Source organism: Poromitra crassiceps (assembly GCF_964638095.1).
Source record: "Poromitra crassiceps genome assembly, contig: HAP1_SCAFFOLD_628, whole genome shotgun sequence".
Lineage (NCBI taxonomy): Eukaryota > Metazoa > Chordata > Actinopteri > Beryciformes > Melamphaidae > Poromitra > Poromitra crassiceps.
In genome coordinates this window covers 36088-63131 of record NW_028151780.1, presented here as the reverse complement: position 1 = coordinate 63131, position 27044 = coordinate 36088, and the positions used below count along the sequence as shown (strand labels likewise).

Below are 27044 nucleotides of genomic sequence, written 5' to 3'. Positions count from 1 at the left end.
CTATCCTCTCCCACCAGTCTTGACTGGGTTCCCGCACCCAGATAGTCCTTGACAGTGGTGGCACTGATAACAGCTGTAATAAAAGCAGCCGCATAAAACATATTTCTTCTCTGCCTTCGTTCTTGGTATTTCAGCTGTTGAAGACGGCTTCTTCCACGAAAACCAACAAAAGCCCATGCAATAGGGCAGCTTCACGGATGGCTAACATATTCTTTCAATTGTTGTCGCTGTTGTTGTTGTTGTTGAATAGGAGATTAGTTTGTGAGGTCTGCTTCTTTCTGCTCCGTGTTGTTGTAATAAGCCCGCCAAAACGAAAGGGGGCGCGTGGGATGACGTTCGAGCTGGAGAGCAATCGGATTGCAATCTGTTCACCTAAAACGCATGTTAGTGCCAGGTGTAAATGGAATCAGGCTGAAGTGATCAAATACAATCTGATTGCAATCTGATGGCAGAAAACGCATGTTAATGCCAGGTGTAAATGGCCTCTATGTTACTGTATGCTGCAGATCTCTCTCTGGGTCTGATACACTATGTTACTGCATGCTGCAGAGCTCTCTCTGGGTCTGATACACTATGTTACTGCATGCTGCAGAGCTCTCTCTGGGTCTGATACACTAGGTTACTGCATGCTGCAGAGCTCTCTCTGGGTCTGATACACTATGTTACTGCATGCTGCAGATCTCTCTCTCAACCCACTCATGGGAGGCACAGCCCATTTTTCGAACCACTCTCTCATTGCTCATTGCTGCTACGACCTGTCACTCATTCAATTTCACCCCCCTAGACGCGCCCCCAAACCCCAGCAGTGGCTGTGAAGTGATACAGACTCAGTAGTATGCGGAGCCCAGCAATTCAACGTAATATTTGAGTCTGGGGAGAGACTAGTGTAGAGCTGACTGACAGTGCAAGACAATTAAGCACACTAATATTCAGTTGGTGCACATTTGTTAAATTTGATTATATAACAGTAACTAACATACTTGAGACACACACACACACACACACACACACACACACACACCAGTTACTGTATGTTAAAAAGTAATGTAATTGTTAAATAAAAAGCTTTCAATATCTTAAGTTTTTGTTTTAATCCTTACTTCATAATGTTACATTTCACCCCAAGGTGTGTTACAACTAACCCAGACTATGGGGTGTATTGTAACATTTCACTCGTTGTGTTTGAGACTAAGCCATGCATTTTCTGTGTGTGTTGCAGAGGTAACAGCTACACTATGATAGCAGACACATGTAATTAGTTTCTTACTCGGTCAAAAACCATCAAAAAGCGTCACATCAACGAGAGCACTAGCACACGGTTCATGGAGGCTTTCTCGCTGGCCCCTTCCCTCTCCTCAGCCTCTGTCAATGATCTCCTAGATAACTTCAATTCTAAAACCCTAAAGGCTATTGATGCTGTAGCTCCCATTAGATCTAAACTAATCTCCGGTAAGAAAAAAGCACCATGGAGAAACGCTCCCTCTGTAAATAACAAAAAAAGAGATTGTAGGAAAGCCGAGCGCAAATGGCGGAAAACTAAACTTCACATCGATTACGACATCTATAAAAATAGTCTTCACTCCTACAACCAGGAACTAAAAAATTCCAGAAAATTCTTCTTCTCCGACATTATCAGCAAAAACACCAATGCACTCTTTTTGCCACTGTTGACAGGCTGACAAACCCCCCCCCCCACAAATTGCCCCTGATCTTCTATCCAATGTCAAATGCAATGAATTTGCGACCTTCTTTAGGGATAAAATTATAAATATCAGACTAACTATTTCCACATCAAGAACAAATGTGGCTCCGCCGCACCCACAGAATAGGTGCTTAATTAACATGACTCAGTTCAATGTCATTGACCACAAGAAACTAGAAGAAACGATACGAGGCCTTAAATCCTCATCGTGTTGCCTAGACACCCTGCCAACAAGCTTTCTAAAAAATGTCTACAGTTGCCTGGCGACCGACATACTGAAGATAATTAATACCTCTCTTCTTACAGGCATTTTTCCAAAATCTCTAAAAACTGCAGTTGTTAAGCCCTTGCTAAAGAAGCGTAGCCTCGACCCCTCTATAATCAGCAATTACAGACCAATATCAAATCTTCCCTTTATTAGCAAAATACTCGAAAAAACTGTCTACCAACAACTCAATACCTTTCTATCCTCCAATGATCTCCTAGATCCCTTCCAATCAGGCTTCCGACCCCATCATAGCACCGAAACTGCGCTTATCAGAGTTATAAATGACATCCGAATGAACACTGATTCAGGTAAAATCTCAATCTTAATGTTACTAGATCTCAGCGCTGCCTTTGATACGGTTGACCACGAAATTCTATTGGACAGACTGGAAAACTGGGTCGGGCTTTCCGGCACGGTCCTAGAGTGGTTCAGATCTTATCTGCAAGACAGGAACTACTTTGTCTCCATTGGCAACTACACATCTGACCAAACCAAAATGACATGTGGGGTACCCCAAGGATCAATTTTAGGTCCTGTCCTGTTTAACCTTTATATGCTCTCTCTGGGCCTAATTATGCAAAAAAACAAAATAGCTTATCATAGCTATGCAGATGACACCCAACTCTACATAGCCCTCTCATCGGATGACTATGCCCCCATAGAGACACTGTGTCAGTGCCTTGCGCAAATTAATGATTGGATGTGCCAGAATTTTCTCCAACTTAATAAAGACAAAACAGAGATAATTGTCTTCGGCAAAAAAGAAGATAGGCTCAAAGTTACTGCTCACCTCGAATCCCTATCTTTGAAGCCAAAGGACCAGGTAAAAAATCTTGGCATTATTATTGACTCTGATCTAAATTTCAACTCCCACATCAAGCTTATAAGAAAATCTGCCTTCTATCATCTAAAAAATATAGCAAGGATTAGAGGCTACATGTCCAAACAAGATCTTGAAAAACTAATTCATGCTTTCATTTCTAGCAGGCTAGACTACTGCAACAGTCTTTTCAATGGTCTTCCCAAAAAAGCTATTAAACAACTACAGCTCATTCAGAATGCGGCTGCTAGAGTTCTAACAAGAACCAAGAAAGCTGAACACATTACACCAGTTCTCAAATCCCTGCATTGGCTGCCAGTAAATCTTAGAATAGACTTTAAAATTCTGCTAATAGTTTACAAATCTCTCAACGGGTCAGGCCCACACTACATCTCTGAAATGCTTCTACACTATGAACCATCCAGATCCCTGAGATCTTCAGGCACTGGTCTACTAATTGTCCCGAGGACCAAATCAAAACATGGTGAAGCCGCGTTCTCCCACTATGCCTCTCATAACTGGAACAAACTCCCTGAACACATTAGATCTGCCCCTACTCTGCCTATTTTTAAATCCAAGCTAAAGACCTTTATGTTTACTCTTGCTTTTAACTGCTACTAAACTACTGCCTCTCTCGGCCTGTAATTAAAAAAAAAGATTCCTGTACATTTCCAACAAATGGACTGTACATGTAATAATAATACTGAAGAGTGCCTTGTAACTTATTTAAAACAGAAATAATGTTTCATGTTTGTTAATTTGAGTATATATTTTAACTAAAACTGTCGGCTGTGTTTTTTATGTGTTTTTTATATGTGCATTGCTTTGCTGCTTGTTTTTTCGATTATTTTTTGTAAAGCACCTTGAATTGCCTTGTGTATGAAAGGTGCTATATAAATAAAATTTGACTTGACTTGACTTGACTTGTATACAATTTTGAATGCACTGGCTTTAAAGAGCTCCAAGATACAGACAGAAATGTCAAGAATGTTACAACTATCCCCTGCCTGGGTCTACCATGTCTCTGTTCAAGCTACAGACTAGTTAGCTGTAGGATCCGCCTCCTCCACCAGAGCAATTTAGAGAGAGAGTGGCATCAGCGGAGGACCAAAATGTGTGACTCATTAGCCAATGAACAACAGCCAGGAAGGGGTCTCGCTCTACTTTTGAATGACTCATCAATCAATCAATCAATCAACTTTAATACATGTCCCAGAAGGGCACTTTGGTTTACATCAGGCAGTAGTGGTTATTAAAAGATACACTCGGAACATTATTACTAGTTTGAGAGTAATAAAGGCACACTTCAATATTATACAATACATATACATTTGTTGCAATATGTACAGATTCCAAAAGACCATCTACTCCCTGCTGCCAGTCGCAGCGTGCGCTGCGCCCTTTGCAACTATAGCTCATCAACAAACGCAAGAGGCTGCCATAACATACAGCGCCAGTTTTGGATGTGTCAGAGAAGGGAAAAAAAAGGGGGGGAGGAGGATGCAAAAAGCTAGGGGGAGTGTGTGAAGGCGGGGGGATTGGGTGGGGGAAGAGGGTGGTGGGATGGCTTCTCCCATGCACTCCCGCAAATAAGTAATGTTATGCGCAGCAAAGTTACATTTTACCGAGGGGGAGAGAGAGAACATCCATGATCGCTAACAGCTAGCTATGCTAATAACTAGCTTGCCGTTCAGAAACGCATGTAAACAGCCGTGTGATTAGTGAGAACGTCAGTAAAATAAGGAGAGAGCTGCAGGTGCTTATGCAGAACTAGTGCACAGTGGGTAATGACCCGCTGTGATGAAGAATATAGCGAGATTAACAAGGTTGATGGCAAAACACTGTCGCAGCTGCCAGCAGCAGCACCTCCAGGCTTCAACTAGCGTTTAGCCTGTCACATGACGCCTTCATGGTCCCTCGATAAAGTATGCAGAAATATGCACGTTACCGCACCACTCTCTCAAGAAGCGTCACGTGAGTGTGGCGTTTAAGGCCATCTGTCGCTACAAAATAAATAAAGGGGGTGTATCATTGTATTACTCAACAGACATGTAACTAACTTTGCCAGTCTGAGCCATCTTCTATGTGCTGTAACACAGTGCAGTTTCTATTTTTCTGGTGTTTCTTTTTTACATGTTTGGGACAGGCAAATGTCTCAAAATGTTTTATTTTTTTGTAAAGATAATTTTATTTCAAGTTGTTTTATTTTTTTAGTTTTAATATATTTTAAATTGTAACATATTTCATGTATTTTAGTCTGTGATACGTGAAACCGTGGTATTTTTGTCCAAGGTTATCATACCGTCAAAAACTCATGCCGGCACATCCCTAGATACCTCTTGTTTATTATATCGCAATCACAATCGCAATCGCAATATTGTCCACCCTAATCGCTAATCGCACCTTTCCCCCAAATCGTGCAGCACTAGCCTGAAGCTCCTTTCAGGGTCACGACACAAATCTCGGCGGCGGGTGAAGAGCGCGACAACACAGCAGGTTGCTATGGAGACAGCCTCGAAATGCCCAGACCAAAGTCAACAACAGGTGTCCATGAGGGGCGGGGGAGGGGTGGAGGTGTAGAGCTCTACATTGCAATGAATCTTCAGGGGGAGTTTCTTGCGAGCGGCCTTGCCGGGCCAACAAGCGAGTGGGGGCGCCGGAATCAAGATAGGATGTTTGGTTAGGGGAGGGAAAACAGCATTCCAATTGATTTCTGCTCCAGACATGGTCTCCAACTAAGCACTTCCATGCAGAGCAGTGAATTTCTCCAAAATGTGATCCATCTTGCGATTCAGATCAGAAATCGCACCATCCATCTTGCGATTCTGATCAGAAGTCATAACAGTCTGAGTACTCGCGGCTCGGCCCACCTCGTTTAACATGTTTAACATGACGGGTAGCTTTGGGCTTTCTTGAATGGCTCCCATCATTCCATCTGGACAGCCTCGACCATGTCTTTAACAGACAAGTACTTAAGAAGGCTTTGTCCATCCGTTCAGACGCAGCCCACCCTCCAAGCTCGGAGTACAGGCTCCTTCCTTCAGGTCGTCGACTGTGTGCCCCACGGGCCACAAAAAATAGGCACAAGTTCTCCTTTGTCCCTGTCTCCATTCGAGCATTGAACGCTGCTGAGGGAAGGCAGTGATGGTTTAGTGTTTTATTATCATTTTTTACTTTCAGCCTCCACCGCTGTTTGTATTGTTTTATTGTTTCTATTGATTTTATGATTTCTATTATTTTATTGTTTTTAACTATTGATTTATCTTTCCTTACTTTGTGCACTTTACTGGCCATTCGTGCACTTTATTCTACTACCTCACTTTACCGGTCGCTGCGTGTCTGCACTTTACTGATCGCTGTGCACTTTACGGATCGCTGTGCACTTTACTGATCGCTGTGCACTTTACCGATCGCTGTGCACTTTACGGATCGCTGTGCACTTTACGGATCGCTGTGCACTTTACGGATCGCTGTGCACTTACCGATCGCTGTGCACTTTATCGATCGCTGTGCACTTTTCCGATTGCTGTGCACTTTAATGCTACCTTGCACATTATCGGTCATTGTGTGCCACAAACAAGGTCCTTGATGTTTATTTAGCCTTTTATTTATTTTAACTATAGGCATGTAACATTTAACATGCTACTTGTGTTGTTTCTTGTCAATGTTCTTATTTGTATGTCTATATGCTGCAACTCAATTTGCCCTTTGGGACACTAATAAACTTGAACTTGAACTTGATCATTTTTACTTTCCGATAGACTAGGGCAACGCTCAATCCAAGAAGCAAATGTCCAAATGCTGCCAGGCAGACAACCCGCCACTTCTCCCATGAGTCCATAATATAGCCCGCAGAAAAAGTACCGTCTGGGCAGATAGGTTCCCCTGAACCAGCGCTTCTCGTGGATTTTTTTTTGTCAATTGCGTTGAGAGACCAGCTTATCAGTTCCATGATTACTTCAGATAGTTTCGAAGAGTAGCCCGGTCAGGACGAGTGAGCAGGCAGTGGGAGAGACGGAGAGAGGGAGAGACGAGAAAAAGCGACCGCCTTCGTTGAGAGCAGAGCAAGCATTAGCCAATGAACAACCAGGAAGGGGTCTCACTCTAATTTTGAATGCTAAAATGAAGCTGATAATGTACCATTTGATTCTATACACGGCTCTGGCTGTGACTAGTCATCTGTTTACTGTGCTACACTCTGTTCACCAGTAGAGGGTGATATTTCTCATCTCATATGAAGCTCTGAGTGCTCAACACATTTTAGACCCAGTGTGTGAGAAACCCACAATGCTTCAGAAAGTTGCTCATTTCACCATCACTAGTGGTTATCTGTCTTCACTGCCTGTATTTCTGTGAGCTGGTAAACAGGGCTGAAAGTCACACTTCCTCTTCTAGCACAGAAACCAGCAGAAACAATATACATAAAAAAAAGTATACTGCACAAATAAACAGGAGGTGGTAGTGGATTGCTTTCTTTAGCCCTGTTATTATTAAACCAACAAATGTAACATTCAAATGAAAGTATAACACTTAATCATAAAGAGAGCAATACTGCATGTGGAAGTTTGATTTATCTAATTTAGCTTTACTATGGAAGTCAGTGTGTGTGTGTGTGTGTGGGGGGGGGGGGGCTGCTGAAAAGTGAATGTGAATCATATTATCACATGTTGTAACATGCTGCATATCTGAGTGTAGAAACACCAGGAGAGCCTGCACTTTCCTTCAGATAGACCAACCAGGTCCATCACAAAATTTTAAAGGATTTTCTTTGTCACTCTGGAAATTTGTATGTTTAATATTAATATATTAATATATTTATTTATTCTAACTAGTCAGAGCAGAGATTTTTGAAATTAATGCAGTATTGAGCAAGATAGCATCAGCCCGCCAGCACCTGCAATGGCTATAATATAATCACACGAGGGAAATCACACCGTACGATCTCATTGCTGCAATGGATAGCAAACAACATGGAGTCTGTCTTTTTATAGACCTATCTAAGGCATTCGACACTGTCGATCATGAGATCCTGCTAAATAGACTAGCCAATATAGCAGTTGCCTGGTTTAAAAACTACCTGTCAGATAGAACCCAGTGTGTAAAGTTTGATGGAAATTTTCTCTGATATCTTAACTGTCCACAAGGGGGTGCCACAGGGCTCTGTGCTTGGTCCACTTTTATTTACAATTTTTATCAATAATGTGGGTAAAAATGTGCCAGACGCGTCTTTTCACTTTTATGCTGATGACACCGTCATTTATTGTTGTGCAACATCTTTAATAAGGGCTTTTGAACAGCTACAAATAGCCTTTGATATGGTTCAGGCACAGTTGCACCAGCTGAAGCTTGTCTTGAATGCAGGCAAGACCAAGCTTATGTTTTTTTCCAAATCTAAGAAGGAACCAATTGTCCCAGGCATAATGACTACGCAGGGCAAGGTTATTGAAAGAGTGTCCAAAAAAAGTAAAAGTAAAAGTATTTAGGTTTTATAATAGATGATGGTCTTACTTTTAAAGCACATATTGACACTCTTGTCAAAAAAGACTGAAGTTAGGTTTTTATTTCAGAAACAGAGCGTGTTTTTATGCTGAGGCTAGAAAGAGGCTTGTTTTGGCTACCTTCTTGCCAATATTAGATTATGGTGACATTCTTTATATGTCTGCACCTGTGACAGCGTTGCGAAAGCCGGACACAGTGTATCATGGTGCACTTAGGTTTGTGACAAATTTGAAGTCCCGGACACATCACTGTACCCTCTACATGAGCGTAGGCTGGCCCTCCTTAACGTTACGGAGGATGTCTCATTGGTTTATTTTCATTTATAAGACCATCTTGAGACAACTACCATCTTATCTATGCTCCTGCATTAATTTACAAAAAATAGTTCTTATCAGCTTAGGTCTCAAAACTGCATCCTGCTGACTGTACCTAAGACAAGGACTGAGTTTGGCAAGAAAGCTTTCCAGGTGTCTGCCCCTCTGGCCTGGAATGAACTCCAACGCCTACTAAACCTCCAGGTGCTAGTCCCTATGAGTATTTTTAAAACCAGGGTAAAAAATATGGAGGAAGCTGAAATCCAGGTCTGCAAATGTTTTGATCCATAATTAACTTGTATACAACCCTGTTGCTGAGTAAATGGATGTGTATTTTCTTACGTTTTAGATGTTTTTGTTTGTATTGTTTATGTTAAAATGTGTCTGTAACTTTATGCTGCTTTCTTGGCCAGGTCTCTCTTGAAAAAGAGATTTTCAATCTCAATGAGACAAACCTGGTTAAATAAAGGTCAAATAAAAATAAAGGAAGTAGAGTCGCTGATGGGATTTGCTGATCTTGAGACTGGTGTTGAGATCCCATGATAGGGATTCATGGATGGTGGTCCCGAGGAACCGGAAGGAGGTGACCGGGCCTAAAAAAAAAAGTTGTTCGGTTCCGGTTTCCGACCGACCCTGTCAATTTACGTGCGACCCAAATTTATTTTATGAGCTTGTTGATTTGACGGTGGCGCTAAGGGGCGGGGTTTGCCACTGCGCGAAGGTGCTTTTCGCTACGGATACTTTAAAACGAAAATGGCAGGGAGCATGACGGACATGTGCTTTGTGTCGCTTCTCTGCCCATGCAGCACTAGCGTGCCAACCAAAATTGTGAGATTGGGGTTAAAATCATTTGAAAATATGCTTCAGGAAGTTAAACAGTGCCCTTGTATATTCGTATCAAAAAATGATTAAAAAAAAACACGATTTCAGACAGCAGCCCGTCTTTATTGTCACACGAACACACTACAACACATGCATGCGGCCACTACACACACTCATGCTGACGGTGGCCGGTGAAATATGTCCTCTGCATTTGACCCATCCAGGCTTGTCCTTTCCTCCAGGGGGCAGGCCAGGAGCAGTGGTCGCTATTTCTTTCCAGCGCCTGGGGACCTTCATTGGACCATCATTGGACCAACTTCAGATGTTGTCGTCACTGGTCGGATGACGATCTTCTGCATGTTTTTAGTCGGGGGTTATGTACGGAGGAACCCCCTGGGGGGTACGGGGAGAACATGCAAACTTCACACAGAAAGGCCCTTTGGACGAGATAGCCCACCTGGGCAGTAGGCACTGAGGATATGGGGGGTCACAACTCCAGCGCCCACAGCGTCCCAGGTGGGAATCGAACCCAGGACCTTTGAGCTGTGAGGCGACAGCGCTTACCACTGCACCACCGTACCCCCACGTATGTGTGGGAACGCCCACAAAATGTTACTACAGCTGGTGCGTGAGACTAGACGGTGGAGGAAGAAAACATCTCAATGGGCTGACTCACCAGCGGACGGTGCTGCATGCGGTTGGGGAGTCAAGAGCAGGTACATAGACGTCTGTTCAGATGTGCGTTTACTGCGGGGGTTAAATCCCCGATCCTGTCTGCCTGGGCTGTGCTAGCAGCTAAATGCTAATGTAACGGCGTCGTGTAGGTGGTACTTGCAGCAACCCATGTTAAGAGCTTGCCCAGGGGTGGGTACGAACCACCGACCTTCGGCTTGGGAGTCAAAGACACTAACCACTCCACCAAGAACTAGCTCCCTTGGCGGAGCTGATTAACATGCCTTTACTGGGGAGTGAGTTTAACCAAGCCTCTCTGGACTCATGAGGAATCCGCGCTGATTCACCTCGGTTACACTCACCCCCTTAAACTCACTCCACACCCACTGGGCATCCGGGTTCACGGCATCAATGTAACGGCGTTGTGTAGGTGGTACTTGCAGCAACCCATGTTAAGGGATTGCCCAGGGGTGGGTACGAACCGCCGACCTTCGGCTTGGGAGTCAAGTCAAGTCAAGTTTATTTGTATATCACATTTCATACACAGATGCAGTTCAAAGTGCTTCACATAAAATGGATGACATAAGAAAATAAAAAAAGAGGATGAAATGTCTATTTTATCCTCTTTCAACAGCTTTGTCTTTATACTGTAGTTTGGACGCCAAGCATACCCTCTACTAGACTCAGCCCTCAGTCTTAATCCGTTTCACTACTGTAAGACTGAGAATATTACTATTTAAATCTTTTCATAACGTTAGGTGGTGCTGTTGGAAGCCTTGCATCGGAGAACGAATCATGAGTGTTGTGGGCGGCCCTGCTTTCTGGGGGCAGTGACGCTCATGCAGAACCGGTGCTGTCGCGTTTGCGGAGAAACATATTAATCACTTAGAAACAAACATAACCTGTTAATAGGACGTGTTTCATCCGGCCCCGGCGGCTAGAGGTCTTTCCCCCAGCGATAAGCCCGACTCCTGAGGCTAACGTTACAGAGCCTGCTGATGACTCACAGTAGCAAGCGGACCACTTCCGGGTAGGAAAAATTATTGTAAAATAAACAACAGGTATAAACTCTCTTTGCAGCACATCAGTGTCTTGCTCTATATTGGAACTATGAAACATTGCATTGCTGCTACCAAATAAAATTCTAATAATAAATGTAGGCGTGTCTGCTGCCGGCCATTCTCGCTGGGCTCCGAACCAGATTTGGAACAGTAAATTCCCAGAAGTTTGGTGGTAAGGTGGCGCTGTTGGCGCCCCTCACCAAACGTCTGGAAACCGAGACTAACCCTCTACTGGTACCTTGCGTCTTCTGTTGCCCGTACATGCCACAGCATTGGGTTTGCATAAAATCAGATAGAGGCAATTCAAAGTGCTTCACATAAGATGGTCAACACAAGAAAATAAGAGAATAAAAGAAGAGGATAAAATAGACATTTAAAAGCATCACAACAGAGTAGTTGCAAAAATAGTTAAAAACTTAGGAGGAACAGAGGAATAAAACAAATTTTCTATCTGTCAGCAGTTAAAAGCGACGGTAAACATAAAAGTCTTTAGTCTATTTTTAAAAGTAAGTAAATGTTGATGTCTTCAGGCAGATTGTTCCAGCTAGCAGAAGCATAGTGGGTGAATGCAGTGTTGGGCAGTAGCTTGCTACAAGTAGCGAAGCTACATAGCTTAACTACATTTCTCAGTAGCTTGGTGGTAGCTTCACTACTTTTGAACCAAGTAGCTTTTTCAGTAGCTAAGCTATTTATAGACCCACGTAGCTTGTAGCTTCTTGCAAAAGCTACTCGCCAGAGAAAATCCATGAGCAAAGCACGCAGTGGAGATTTCTGCTGCGGTTTGGATTAAACAGGAGGAGACATTGCATGTCAAGTGTGCCTGTGTAGCCAATAAAGCACTTCCATTTCCATTATGACTGGCAACAAGTGTTGTTGTCTGATCCTTGCTTTTTAGCATCCTTGCCTCTCTTGCAGCAAGACCCGGTACTAGCTGCCTCTGATTGGGTTGGGTTTAGGCAATGAAGACTGATGATTGGTTAAGGGTAGGGCAAAATATGGCATGTGCTGGCGAAGTCGCTTCAGCAACGAACTTTGAAAGATGGCAGAGCCACTGGTAGTGATGAAGAAGACGTTCAGGTTTTATTGTCCGTTTTTTAATATTGTGCCAGTGAGAGTTTCAGTGTGTTTTATAATATAATAAACAATCAAAATGAGATTTTTTTTGCCTGCCTATTTGTTTGGTGGAAAGTTGTTCTTTGACATGAAGTTGATTCAATTTGAGAAAAAAAGTTGCTTTGATGTAGCAAGCTGCTTTTGCCATGTTGCTCAGACTTAGCTTAGCTTGCTACATTTCTCTGGGGATAGCTTCAATGTAGTTTAGCTATATTTAATCGAGAGTAACTGATAGCTTAGCTTACTACATTTTCCAAGTAGCTTGCCCATCACTGGGTGAATGCGGCTTTCCCATGATTTGATTTGATCCTAGGGACAGTTAGTAAGCCGGACCCTGCTGACCTGAGAGGTCTAGACGGTTCATAGCGTCGGAGCAATTCAGAGATGTATTTTGGGCCTAGGCCGTTAAGTGATTTGTAGACTAGTAACAGTATTTTTAAAATCTATTCTATGACACACTGGCAACCAGTGTAAGGACTTAAGAACTGGAGTAATATGATCAGTTTTCTTAGTCTTTGTTAGAACTCGCATTCTGACTGAGCTGGAGTTGTTCAAGTTATTTTTTGGAGAGACCAGAGAAAAGGCTATTACAGTAGTCTAGACAAAGACACTAACCACTCCACTCCACTAACCACTCCACCAAGAGAGCTAGCTCCCTTGGCGGAGCTGATTAACATGTGTTTATACTGGGGAGTGAGTTTAACCAATCCACTCTCTACCACTCGGGACTCACAAGGAATCCGCGCTGATTCACCTCGGCTACACTAACTATCCTGAATGGGAGAACGGGAGGATTTCCGGCACTGTTGCGTGTGTGTGTTTGTTGCTGTCGGTGGGCACTGCTGGCGCCGTCTGTGGCTGCTGCTCCTCTGTCAGTCTTCCTTTGCTCTTCACCTACTTTCTTCTGTTTCCCCGTCGATTTGTGTTTGTTTTCTCTTTATCTGTCTTCCCTGTTCATGTCTTTCACCACCTCACTCTCCCTGCCCCCTACTAGCCAGCTAACGCTAGCCAACAACAACACCTGTTAGCGCTACACCTGGCCTGCTTGGAGCTGCCCTGCTCGCTCTGTCCTGTTAACGTTTTCTGGATTATTCACACTCGGACTTCTACTTCATTTTTCATTTTTACTGGACCACTAATTTTCCCAGATTTCCCCCTTTCTCTGGACTTCATCTTCCCCTGGCTGCACTCATCCAATTCCCCTCGGTACCGTGAGTAGCTCACCCATCCCCCGTGCTTACTCCCACTGCTGCTAACGTTACATCCCACTCACTCACTTATCTATCCCTATGGCTCCCCTACTAAACCCTCTCTCCTTTCTACTAACATTACTAACCCTTTCTATCCCCGCTAACCCCACCCTTCTGCTGCATGGTACACCCTGGTCTCCCTACCTGCTCTCCCTCCACCTCCACTACTCCTCCCATCAACTTTTACTTCTTAACAATAACTACCGGTTACCCCCCACTGCCCTCATCACTGCTCGCACTGCTGGCATCCTCCACCGTCGCCGATACCTCCACCGTGGCCCCAAACACTCCCGTCATTCACATTCCTCCACTATCTCCTTCATCCAAACCATAAGCTCCCACCGCCCCGCTCTGTCAACCTGGCTATCCTCCGTCCTCTCCACCGTGCCCCCACTACTCCACCTTTCCATCCACCCACCTTCGCCCTCCTCAACACCCGGTCACTTAATAACAAAGCCCCCCTCCTGCATGAACTAATTCTTGACAATTCACTTGACTTTCTCCTCCTCACCGAAACCTGGCAACAACCCAATGATTTATTCTCCCTCAACCAAGCATCTCCCCCTGGCTTCAGTTACATCTCCAAACCCTGCCCCTCCCGCCGTGGAGGCGGCCTGGCTGTCATTTTCAAACAACACTACCGGTTAACAGAACTCACCCTCCCCTCAGTTTCATCTTTCAAACTCGTGGCTTTCAAAACCTGCTGCTCCATCACTGTTCTACTCATTTACCGTCCACCCAAACCCCACCCATCATTCCTGTCCGACCTCACCGAAGTCCTCACAATAGCCTCATCTCTCTCCTCCCATCTACTCCTCCTCGGCGATTTCAACATCCACATCGACTCACCCACCTGTAAACCTGCATCCGACCTCACCTCTCTCCTGGACAACGTCAACTTCACCCAACACGTCACCTTCCCCACCCATGTCAAAGGCCATATCCTCGACCTTGTCTGCTCTGCCAATCTACTGGTTCTCAACATCCACCCTACTCCATTCCCTCTGTCTGACCACACTCTCATCCAGTTCACTGTCTCATCCCCCTCCCCACGCCCCCAAACCCTCAGAGAAATAACATTCCGGAACACCAAAGCACTCGACCCCCTGCAACTCTCCGACCTACTCACCACAGCTCTCACCATGCACCCAGCCTCCACCTCACCTGATGATCTCACCAATTTTCTCAATGACACACTGTCTGCCTCCCTCGACTCCCTTGCCCCCCGCAAAACCAAAACCGTCTCCTTCAACTCCTCTGCCCCCTGGTTCACACCCCACCTCCGCACCATGAAACAAACTGGCCGCCAACTGGAACGTCTCTGCAAGAAAATCTCACTCACCATCCATCTTCAAGCATTCAAAATCTACCTCTCCACCTATAAAGAAGCCCTCACTGCCGCCAAGTCTGCCTACTACTCCTCCATCATCAATGACCCCAGCCACAACTCTAAAACACTCTTCTCCACCGTCAACAACCTCCTCAAACCCCGCACCAACGCCCTCCCTACCTCCACACCCGACCTATGCAACTCTTTTCTTCAGTTTTTTGCAGACAAAATCACCACCATTCATCAATCACTGTCCCCCGTGTCTGACCCAGCAGCCCCTACTCCAGTCCCTCTCCTCTCCATCCCTCTTGACCTGCCTACCCCTCCCCCACACCGCCGCCTCTCCTGCTTCACTCCAGTTACCCCCTCAACCATCTCCAAACTCATCAGTTCATCGAAACCCACAACCTGCTCCCTCGACCCCCTCCCCACCCCCCTGCTGAAATCATGCCTCCCGGCCCTCTGCCCCTACCTCACCAATCTCTTCAACTCCTCCCTGTCCCATGGTATTGTCCCCTCCGCCTTCAAAACCGCCTCTGTCACCCCAATCCTCAAGAAACCTGGTCTCGACCCCTCCACCCTCAACCACTACCGGCCCATCTCCAACCTCCCCTTCCTCTCCAAAACCCTGGAACGCCTTGTCGCCACACAACTCCAAACTCACCTGCACTCCAATAGCCTCTTCGAACCCCTCAAATCCGGTTTCCGCCCACTCCACTCCACAGAAACTGCAGTCCTCAAAGTCCTCAATGACCTCCTTACCTCTGCCGACACTGGATCCCTCACCTTCCTCATCCTCCTCGACCTGAGTGCAGCCTTCGATACCGTGAGCCACGTCATCCTGCTGTCCAGACTTGATGCTCTCGGTATCGAAGGCACCGCACTCAGGTGGCTCCACTCCTACTTCTCCAACCGCTTCCACTTCATCTCCCATCCTCCGCCCCCTCCATAGTCTCACACGGTGTCCCCCAAGGCTTCCTCATCTACATCCTCCCCCTTGGTAAGATCCTCCGCCACTTCAACCTCAACTCCCACTGCTACGCCGACGACACTCAGATCTACTTCAGCACTAAATCCCCTCAGAACCCACCCCTCTCCCATATCAACTCCTGCCTGTCTGCAATAAAAGTCTGGATGCAACCCAACTTCCTTCAACTAAACAGCAATAAAACTGAACTCCTCCTCATCGGCTCCAAATCCACCCTCAGCAAACTCAACAACCCCTCACTCACCATCGACTGCACCACCGTTTCCCCATCTCCTCAGGCACGCAACCTTGGTGTAATCTTTGACTCCACCCTCTCCCTTGAGCCCCATATCCGCCATATTGTCAAAACCTCTTTCTACCATCTCCACAACATTGCTAAGATCCGGTCCCTCACACCCTGCTGCTGAAACACGCATTCACGCCTTCATCTCCTCCCGTCTGGACTACTGCAACTCACTCCTCTATGGCACCAACACCACCCTCATCAATAGACTCCAACTGGTCCAAAACGCAGCCGCCTGTCTCCTCACCCACACCAAATCCTGGCACCACATCACCCCAGTCCTTCAACAACTCCACTGGCTTCCCATCTCCTCCCGGATCACCTACAAAATCCTCGTCATCACATACAAAGCTCTCCACCAACTGCCCCCCCCATACCTCACCAACCTCCTCTCCCCCTACCAACCTTCCCGTTCCCTCCGATCCACCTCTGCCGGCCTTCTCTCCACCCCCAAATCCAACCTCCGCAGTTTCGGCGACAGAGCCTTCTCCAGGGCAGCTCCCAAGCTCTGGAACTCTCTCCCCCCGGACATTAGAGAATCAGACTCCCTCACTGTCTTCCAATCCCGTCTCAAAACCCATCTCTTCTACTCTGCCTTCTCCTAGCTCCCCCCTGCCTATCCCTGTGTGCCTGTGTCGTGTTTGTCCATTGTCTGTTGCACTTACGTCGTCCCCGCCCCTTTAGTGTTTCTTTTTGTACAGCGTCTTTGAGTCCTTGAAAAGCGCTATAGAAAACACATGTTTATTATTATTATTATTATATTTCCCCCATGTTGACCCATTGACGATGCGTCAATGACAAGACACTGCCTGAATGTATAGAGTATCGCAGGGATGACATATTTTTGTAGGCTTAACCAGAAATCTCTGCCACGTTGCTTCTAAGGGGGACAGAGATGGGAAAAGTACTAGGGATGCACGATATTTAGCGGACCGATAAATTATCGGCCGATATGGCCATTTTGCGTTATTATTTATTATTCCAATAATGACATTTTAGCCGATAAAATAGCCCCCGATAATACGGCGCCAACTTGGCTTTGTTTTGCATTGGAAGTGGAGTATTGTTGTTGCGTGCTCATGACATCACAAGCAGCTGGCGAAACATGGCCGCCTCCAGTGTGGCTGTTGACAGTTTCAAATGATAACAAAACAACACTATTGCAATTTGCAATACATGTCCCGCAAGGTTTCTGAGATTAGGGGAAAGTCTGAGCTGGCGTTACGCTAAACCAAACGTGGGGAGGAGGCAGCGGATTTGTTTGGCGTTAACGTGAGCTGTTGTGGTGGCTAACTGGTTTTATGGCCTACCTAGTAGTTCAGCAGGCAGAGGTCCACAAGCTTGTTGTGACCAAACATCCCCGCATTTAAAGCACTTCATACTCCCAGAGCTGGCGTAAACCATAGAGAACCTCATGCATTACCCGAAATGAAATGTCCAGGGTTTGTGTCTCCAAATCAACTAACGCTAATGTTACATGTAAGGTAACGTGAAGCTTGTCAGGCTGCTTTTGTATATAAGAATTTGTTCTTACTTGTTCGCCTGGGTAAATAAAGGTAAAAAAAAAAAAAGCTAACGTAGCTAGCTGCGGGGCAGTCATGATCTACCAATAATAAAGAAAACGAATGCGCACATTTACATAAAAACACACCAGTCAACATCACATAGTGTCTTTTCTTTAATCTAGAGGCATCATTTTTCAGTCAAAAGTGAAACGACACAGATATGATAGGATGGCTTACAGTGAGACTTTCCATGCCTCACTATAGAACTGGCCCCAATGCAAAATTCAGACAGCTCATATGTTGCCAGTAACATCATGCCAATAAGAGTATAAATTACTATGCCTTTTGTGTTTTATCTGCAGACTAATAGGCTTTCGGTTATATAAAAGCCATTCTTTTTTGTATTGACTATTGAGTGATACACTTTACTAAAACAATAATATTATATCATTACATTACATTACGTCATTTGGCAGACGCTTTTATCCAAAGCGACTTACAATAACACATTTTTTGTCAGCAATAGAGCAATCAACTATGGAGCACAGTCTATGACAACTACAAATTCTGAAGGAACAGTGGTACAAGTTTAGTTTAGGTTTTTTTTTAAGAAAGAGAGAGAAAGAAGTTAGATCAAGAAGGGCCCAGATGGAGCCTGAAAAGGTGAGTCTTTAGTCTTTTCCGAAAGATCGGCAGTGATTCAGCAGTCCTGACCGAAGGTGGAAGCTCGTTCCACCATTGAGGTGCCAGGGACGAGAAGAGTTGAGATTGGGATGAGCGACTTTTGAGCCCCCGTAGCGAAGGAGGGGCGAGGCGACCTGCACTGGTGGAGGAGCGAAGGGAGCGCTGAGAGGTTTGGAACCTGACCATAGATTGCAGGTACAGGGGAGCTGACTGGTGTACTGCCCTGTAGGCCAGTACCAGTGTCTTGAATTTGATGCGAGCTGAGATGGGAAGCCAGTGGAGGTCCCGGAAGAGGGGAGTGACATGAGAGAATTTGGGTTGCTTGAATACCAGACGGGCTGCAGCGTTCTGAATGAGCTGAAGCGGTCGGATGTCGGTGGCAGGTAGGCCGGCCAGGAGCACGTTGCAGTAGTCCAGGCGAGGGATGATAAGTGACTGGACCAGGAGTTGAGTCGCTTCTCTTGTGAGAAAGGGACGGATTTTGCGGATGTTGTAGAGGGAGAACCTACAGGAGCGTGCTGTCGCAGCTATGTTAGCTGAGCATGACAGCTGGTTGTCGAGGATCACCCCAAGGTTCTTAGCTGTTTGGGAGGGAAGTACAGTGGTGTTGTCAATGGAGATGGAGAGATCTGCGAGAGGGCAGTCTTTCCCTGGGAGGAAGTGTAGCTCTGTCTTACCAAGGTTAAGCTTGAGGTGGTGGGCAGACATCCAGTCGCCAATGTCTTTGAGGCATGCAGAGATGCGAGCCTCGATTTGAGTGTCGGAGGGGGGGAAGGAAAGGAAAAGCTGGGTGTCATCAGCATAGCAGTCATAAGAAAAGCCATGAGAAGAGATCACATAGGCAAGAGATCTGATATAGAGAAGGAAAAGTAAGGGGCCCAGGACTGAGTCCTGGGGGACACCGGTGGTAAGAGGGCAGGATCTGGAGAGGGACCCTCTCCATACGACCTGGTATGAGCGGTTCGAGCGATAGGAAGCAAACCAGGAGAGTGCAGAACCTGAAATGCCGAGGTCAGACAGAGTGGAAAGAAGGATTTGGTGGTTGACTGTATCGAAGGCAGCAGACAGGTCAAGGAGGAGAAGGACAGAGGAGAGGGATGAGGCCTTAGCAGTGTGAAGGGCCTCTGTGACAGCAAGAAGAGCTGTCTCAGTGGAGTGAGAAGCCTTGAAACCGGACTGCAGAGGGTCCAGGAGGTCATTCTGGGAGAGATAGAGAGAAAGTTGTTCGGACGCTGCTCGTTCGAGGGTTTTGGAAAGGAATGAGAGAAGAGAGACAGGTCTGTAGTTCTGAATAGCAGTAGGGTCAAGGGAGGGTTTCTTAAGCACAGGCTTGACTCTTGCAGTCTTTAGAGCAGGCGGAACAAGACCAGAGGACAGAGAGGAGTTTATGAAGGTAGTGAGGAAGGGAGATATGTCAGGTGAGATGGTTTGGAGGAGAGAGGAAGGGATAGGATTGAGGGGGCAGTAAGTAGCTCGGTTCAAGCTGATGAGTTTAAGCACTTCATCGGGAGAGAGGGGAGAGAAGGAAGAGAGATATCAGAAGTGTTGTTTGTGTTCACAATAGTGATGTCAAATTTGCTTAGGTCAGAGCTATGGAATATTAAATCATCCATCTTTGCTCACTACATCTGCCCTTTCTTTCTTATTTTTTTTAACCCCAGGTGTGCATAAAATACAGGTTAAGAACTTATTTTTTTAATACAGAAATGTTAAATAATTATCGGTTTATCGTATCGGTTATCGGCCAGGAGAAGCATATATTTATCGGTTATTGTATCGGCTCTAAAAATCCATATCGTGCATCCCTAAAAAGTACCCACATTCTGTACTTAAAGTGTAACTAACCCCCAAAATGCTTTTTTCAGCTTGGTGGTGTTTGAAGATTTATGGTCAAAATTTCCACATTTGAGACCAAACTGTTACCATTGTACCATTTGTATCATTTTCAGCCTGTGCCTCAAAACTGCTTTTTTTTGCCCTCAAAAATGCCCAAAATGTGGTACAACTTGACGTCACGATGAACCAAAGACTATGGGATTCCAAGATAGTAACTCCCCTACTCCCCCTGTACCCTTTCCCGGCTCATCCCAACTCCAAGCCTAAAAGCCACTATAATCATAAATAGAAATAAAAGGAAGGAAATGGCATTGTGTTGCTGTAAATCATTCCCAACCTTTTTCATATTAAGGACCCCTAATTTAGTTCACATTGGGGCAATGGACCCCCATATGATGAGATTTGGTCTCTCAGATCTGATGTTTTTTTTGTTTTTGTTTTTTTATGTAGCCTAGATCTGATTTTGTCCAGAATTCCATATATATTAGGTTGAGAGATAAAGGAGAATCCTGGAATCCTCTCAAGGACCTCACATTGAGAACCACTCAACCTCTTTGATTGTGCAGAGAGGAGAGAGAGAGGAGGAGGGAGGGGGAGAATGTTGTGTTTGTACTGCGGGCCGCAGAGCGGAGTAGCTGCAGCTGGGCCGCAGTCTGCAAACTGTCATGGCGTCGTTTTCCTGTAAAAAATGTCCGAAGTTTCCTGTCTGAGCACAGCCAAAGAGTATAGTGAGACAAGAAGAGACGAGCTTCGCCTTCATTTCTTGGTTTTTCCCATAGGCTTTTTCAAATCAAGCAGCATGTCGTTTTGTCACATATCTAGAAGTACCGATTCAACTATTTACTCAAGTAAAAGTAAAAAAGTACAGGCTATGAAATGTACTCAAAGAGTAAAAGTAAAAAGTATTTTTACCGGATGTTTCTGTGCAAAGCTAACTGAACCTCATGTCATATTAATAATATTAGGGCTGGCACGGATCACGGATAATCCGTGACCCGTACAGATCAGCCCCCACGGTTCGGTACGCGGTTCGGAACGTCAATGGTCCGCGGACCCCCCCCCCCCCCCCCCCTTTCGTTTCATTTAACGTTTAACGTTAGTGTATGAGAACGCCCAGCACAGCCAGACACAGACAGGCATAATCATGGCAAGCACAAGTGAGCTTCCTCATCCCTTGTCGCTGCTGTAAAGTATGTCTGAAGGCTGTGGCTAGTGGCTACTAAACACAGCGTCACACAAACTTATTTCAACACCTCTTAAAAAACACAGGAATGCGATCAGTGTGTTGCGGGCTCCACAAGATAACGAGAGCCACAACACACACACACACACACACACACACACACACACACACACACGCGCACACGTTTCACAAACACATTACCACTGGACGGTAAAATGTTGCCTTAGGACACATAACAACAAAACAACACGTGGGGCCACTGAGTAGCTTAACGTAGCATCAACGTTATATTTCCAGACTGACCTGCGGTCTGGTCTGTAGGTCTGTACCCGTGTCATGTGACTGGTGCAAGCAACAGCCACGAAGTTAGGCATAGCAGTGCCACCTAAAACAGGAAGTTGGGTCGTTCTGCCTTCAGAGTAAAAGCATACATTGTGTCACTTATGAGAAAAAAATATTTTTTGAGCTGTGCAGGGCAACAAATGGTTAGAGAATTATAATAGTATTAAAAAAATCTAATCGAAAATCTAATTTTGAGAGAAAAAATCTGACATATATTTTTTTGCTGATCCGAAAAATCCGTGATCCGTGGCTCAAAATCCGTCACGCGATCCGATCCGTGGGTTTTCTGATCCGTGCCAGCCCTACTTAGGACACATAACTACAAAACAACACGTGGGGCCACTGAGTAGCTTAACGTAGCATCAACGTTATATTTCCAGACTGACCTGCGGTCTGGTCTGTAGGTCTGTACCCGTGTCATGTGACTGGTGCAAGCAACAGCCACGAAGTTAGGCATAGCAGTGCCACCTAAAACAGGAAGTTGGGTCGTTCTGCCTTCAGAGTAAAAGCATACATTGTGTCACTTATGAGAAAAAAATATTTTTTGAGCTGTGCAGGGCAACAAATGGTTAGAGAATTATAATAGTATTAAAAAAATCTAATCGAAAATCTAATTTTGAGAGAAAAAATCTGACATATATATTTTTTTGCTGATCCGAAAAATCCGTGATCCGTGGCTCAAAATCCGTCACGCGATCCGATCCGTGGGTTTTCTGATCCGTGCCAGCCCTAAATAATATAATTTGAAGACTATTGAACTCAAAATATCCCCTACAAACATGTTTTTATACATCTTAAAACTCTACTTTGATTAATAATGTGTGCTATGGTTTTTCCAAAAAACCGGTCAAATTATCCCATTAAAATTCTTAAAATGACATCATTAATATTTCCAGGATATATGAATATGCAAATAGTTAATCACAAAAGTTTAACTGTTGGATACAAGGTGTCTCCTACTTTATTGAAGCCTCTGGAGCACATACACTGAGATTCAAAAACACAAGACAAGATGTAACTATCCTTTGTGCAAGAACTATACCCTCTGCTTGTCCTGTTTTTGTGTGCTTCCCTCACGTTAGAAAGTAGGCTATTCACTTAACGTTCCTCTAGCAAAGGTAATTATTTAATAATGACATTTTAAAAATTCCTGCAAGTTGCAGCCGCTGCCTTTCTGAGATGATCTGCTAAATGACAACATAGTTTAAAACAACAGTCCACGCATAATGTATTGAGTGGTTCAGCGAGTATAACTGCTGGTCTGGAGTCAGCTGACCGGGCTCTGCGTATCGGTTCAGCGGGTGCGAGTATGACTACTGGTCTGGAGTCAGCTGAGCTGAGCTGAGCTGGATACATGCTTTTGAGGGTCGCAATCACAACAGAGCACTGGCAAAATGACTCATTTCACTATCAGAATTTGATCCATTTGGTCCAATAACATTTAGAAAGTCTAGAAGTGCCGCATGATTACGGTACATTATTTTAGCCCATTCAAGTTAGCAGACTCAGAGTAAGTCGAGGGCTGAACCGAAAGTTACCCAGCAGACTGCAGAGCCTGGTGAGCTGCTCTACAGAGAGCCAATCACAAGCTGACATTTAGGGGAATGAACTATCTCTATTAATTCTACCCCGTTTCTTCTCGGTTTAATCGTTGTTGTCATGCATTAAAACTAAAGTAACCAGCTTGTTTTGGAAATGTAAGGAGTAGAAAGTACAGATACTTGTGTTAAAATGTAGGGAGTAAAAGTAAAAAGTCGTCAGAAAAATAAATACTAAGTAAAGTACAGATACCCGAAAAATCTACTTAAGTACAGTAACAAAGTATTTGTACTTTGTTACTTCCCATCTCTGAAGGAGGAAAAGTATGGGGTTTTAGAATGGGGATTTCACTTAGCCTAAATCAGGGGTGCCCAAACTTTTTTGAATGGGGGCCAGATTAGATCATGTGAAAATGTTGGGGGGGCCAGGTGTTCTTGCATCATATGGGTTATAATTTTTTTAAATCAAAAATCACATACAAATGTACTCTAAATATTTTGTTTACCATCTGAAAACATTAGTTCTGCATGTGCTGTTCCTACTTGGTTCCTGTACAAACTGTATGATGGTGCTGTCATCATTAGGGGAAGGGAAACAATGCAAATTGAACTTGCTTGATTAACCAATACTGTGTAGAGGACCACATATAGTATATTTTGAAAGACAAGCCGAGGGCCACTTTAAATCTGTCTGCGGGCCACAATTGGCCCCAGGGCCGGACTTCAGACATGCCTGGCCTAAATGCATCAAATAAGGTCTGTGGCTAACAAAAGTTTATGGGCGTGGTCATTTGTGTTCAGCAATACAATTTTCACACACGTGGGCCACTTTTATGACTTTGAAACATCAATGTTTTTTTTAACACTGTTCAGTAAACATTTAACACTGTTCAGTAAACATTTCACACTGTTCAGTAAACATTTCACACTGTTCAGGAAACATTTCACACTGTTCAGTAAACTTCAAAAGCCATAAAAGTGGCCCACATGTGTGAATTAACCAAGAAGAAAATCCCTCTGAAGGTTAACATTTGTCTGAAATATTCGACTACCATTAAAGGACGGCTTTACCGTGGGGAATATGAATATATATCAATCTCACGCCCCTAAGGTTTTAGAATCTGTTGAAATTATTTGAAATTGGAGCTTCACTGCCTGACCTATCAGGCATCTCTCACATTTTTAGGGAAGCCGGGTGACGCGTTACGCGTCACCCGGCTTCCCTCCCCGCTTGCGGAACTCGAGGGCCTATGAACTACAAGTCTTGTGAGCCATGGTCCCGCCTCTAGAGGTCCTCCACGCCCCTTCAGAGCTCTCGACGAAAAGCAAAAGGCAGCCATCTTGTTCACCCGCATAGAATACTGTAGCTAGGTTAGCTTTCCATAGCTCCTTGCCAAGAGACCATGGGCCCTATTCTCCCACAGGCCTTCGGCACTAAAACGGGCCTTAACCGCAAAAAAACGTGCCTTGCGCCTGTTTTGGGACGATATCAATATGGCTTTACACTGCCAAATGCGCTTTAGGCCGAATGGGCGTGGCGCAGTCCCAGAATGGGCCAAAGTGGGCGTGTCGGCCTTAAATCTCGGCGTACTGATATCTTGGCACCTGCCTTAAATTTAGCGCTTTGCGCCTTTGAAAACCAGGCCTATTCACTGCGCCAGTGCACTTGTGCCTCTCCCCTGTCACCCTTCTCTGTCTCTCTCTGAAACCAGGCCTATTCAGTGCGCCAGTGCTCTTCTGCCTCTGAGTCACCCTTCTCTCTCTCTCTCTGACTCCCTCGCTCAAACAGACACAACACATAGCAGCACCCAGCTTCCCATAGGAAATAGCAGTTGTAAGTTTACTGCCGGTGAATGTCCACTCCCAGCATGCAATTGGGTCCTCCATTTCGCTACTATATAGCAACCAAATGAGCCGAAATAGATATAAAAGGTAGATCTAAAATAATGTGTAATGGTAAGACAACCTGCAATTGTCGAACATTTCAATATTGGACCAAATAAAACATGAAATGAAACACCACCCTATGTGAAACATATATGTCCTCTTGAGCCTATATATACCCTGTGTGGATTTAACGTGATTTAGGTAAGTGACAGCGGAACGCGCTTCGGAAGCTTCTACTGTCATCTGCTATACTGTGATGTGCGCTCCAATAACTTCGCCCTACTCCACATTTAGTTTTACAATAAAAACACATTTATGCAATGACTTTACATAATGTATGGTATATTTATGTGCATCATTCTACCTGCAGCAGGGGAGAGAAAACGATATCTTTCTGGACAAACTTTCACCAATCTAATAGGCTATATTTTTCTAGCTGATGCGTTTAGTACATTATTTTCACTTTGATCTTGCTATAGTGTAGCGTATTTACATGCTTGCAGTATTGAAACTGCAGTTAGATTGGTTTGAGAAGCATAATAATATGGAATAATAGCCTATAATGCAGGCAGACAGGCTGGATGAAGGGAGGGGGGGGGGGGCAGAGCGTTTGGCTTTCGTCTGGTTTTGCGGGATCACTGGAATTGGAGCTAAAAAGGCAAGCGTGCGATTCGTTTATTGCACTTATCCAATGAGCATGACGGTGCATAATTTTACGCCTAAAAGGCGTGGTTGTAATGCTTTGGGCTGCATCTAGCGCCAGCACGACGATATCAAGTGCGCCTTTCCACGCCCACTGCTTTGATCTGCGCCTGCCGCTCGGCCTAGAAACTGCGCCGATGCAACGATAGGGGCCCATATCTCTGGAACGGAAGCACCAGAAGACACGGGACTGGCGGCATTGGAAAGCTCGTCAAATTTTACATCTAGTAGTAGGTGAGTTGAAGTAACGAAATCAACGCTGAGCAATGTACCCATTTTTACACATTTTTACAGAAAATAGTTACAACATCAGATGCGCGTAACTCCTACGAAAATGCCTTAAAATGCATGATTTTTTTTTTATGAAGACATCTCCCAACATATATACTACCGTTTACATTTGGTGCAATTTGGAGGCAATTTTATTTTCGATTTATTTCTTCTTTGTATCTTTTATTGTCGAAGCCTTCTTCTTCTTCTTCTTCTTTGAGTTTTATGGCGGTTGGCAAACATATATGTGCATTACCGCCACCTACTGGAGTTTGATATCAGCCAAAGGCCTGAGGGGTGGGCATGGAAACGAAGGCCACGCGAGCCCAGTGCATTGTGGGAAATGTAGTATTTCGAGTCCCCGCACCCGCACCTCCCCCCCACCACCCCCCCCACACACACAGAGTGGATTTCTGGTGATATCTCAGGCTGTAAACAACCAATTTCAAAAATTTCAACGGATTTGAAAACCTTAGGGGCGTGATATTTAATATATATTCATATCCCCCACGGAAAAGCCGGCCTTTAAGCATGACACTCTAGAATACAATCTGAAGGGATAAACATGAATGTACCTGTGGCAGAGGCTTGTTGGGACCAGTTACATCACTGATCTGTGTCTTAGGCAGCAGAGGTTGTGAGTCCTCCATGGTAGTAGCTGTATCGCCGTCAGTCTGTAAACACATATTAAGGACAATATCTTAGATTATGAAAATATAACAAAAAAATGGCAATTTGATGTAAACACTGCATAACACACAATTAAATTGATGACTTGTTCAGACAAAATCTCTAAAATGAGATGCATGCCAATATGCACAAGACTTCTTAAACTTTTTCTGTCATTCTGGAGAGCTGACCGGGCTCTGCGTATCGGTTCAGCGGGTGCGAGTATGACTACTGGTCTGGAGTCAGCTGAGCTGAGCTGAGCTGGATACATGCTTTTGAGCGTCGCAATCACAACACAGCCCCCGC

General features: G+C 44.8%; 1 protein-coding gene across 1 annotated transcript in view; it reads right to left on the bottom strand.

Moving 5' to 3' along the window:
- Positions 1 to 26732, bottom strand: part of LOC310771417 (NLR family CARD domain-containing protein 3-like) — a gene marked incomplete at its 3' end in the record, with an annotated part of 53754 nt that extends 27022 nt beyond the window's left edge. The window contains exon 1 of the mRNA XM_083664033.1: positions 26645 to 26732. Within this exon, the coding sequence (XP_083520159.1) occupies positions 26645 to 26719 (75 nt within the window). The remainder of the gene's footprint in view (positions 1 to 26644) is intronic.
- Between the last annotated feature and the right edge of the window lie 312 nt (positions 26733 to 27044).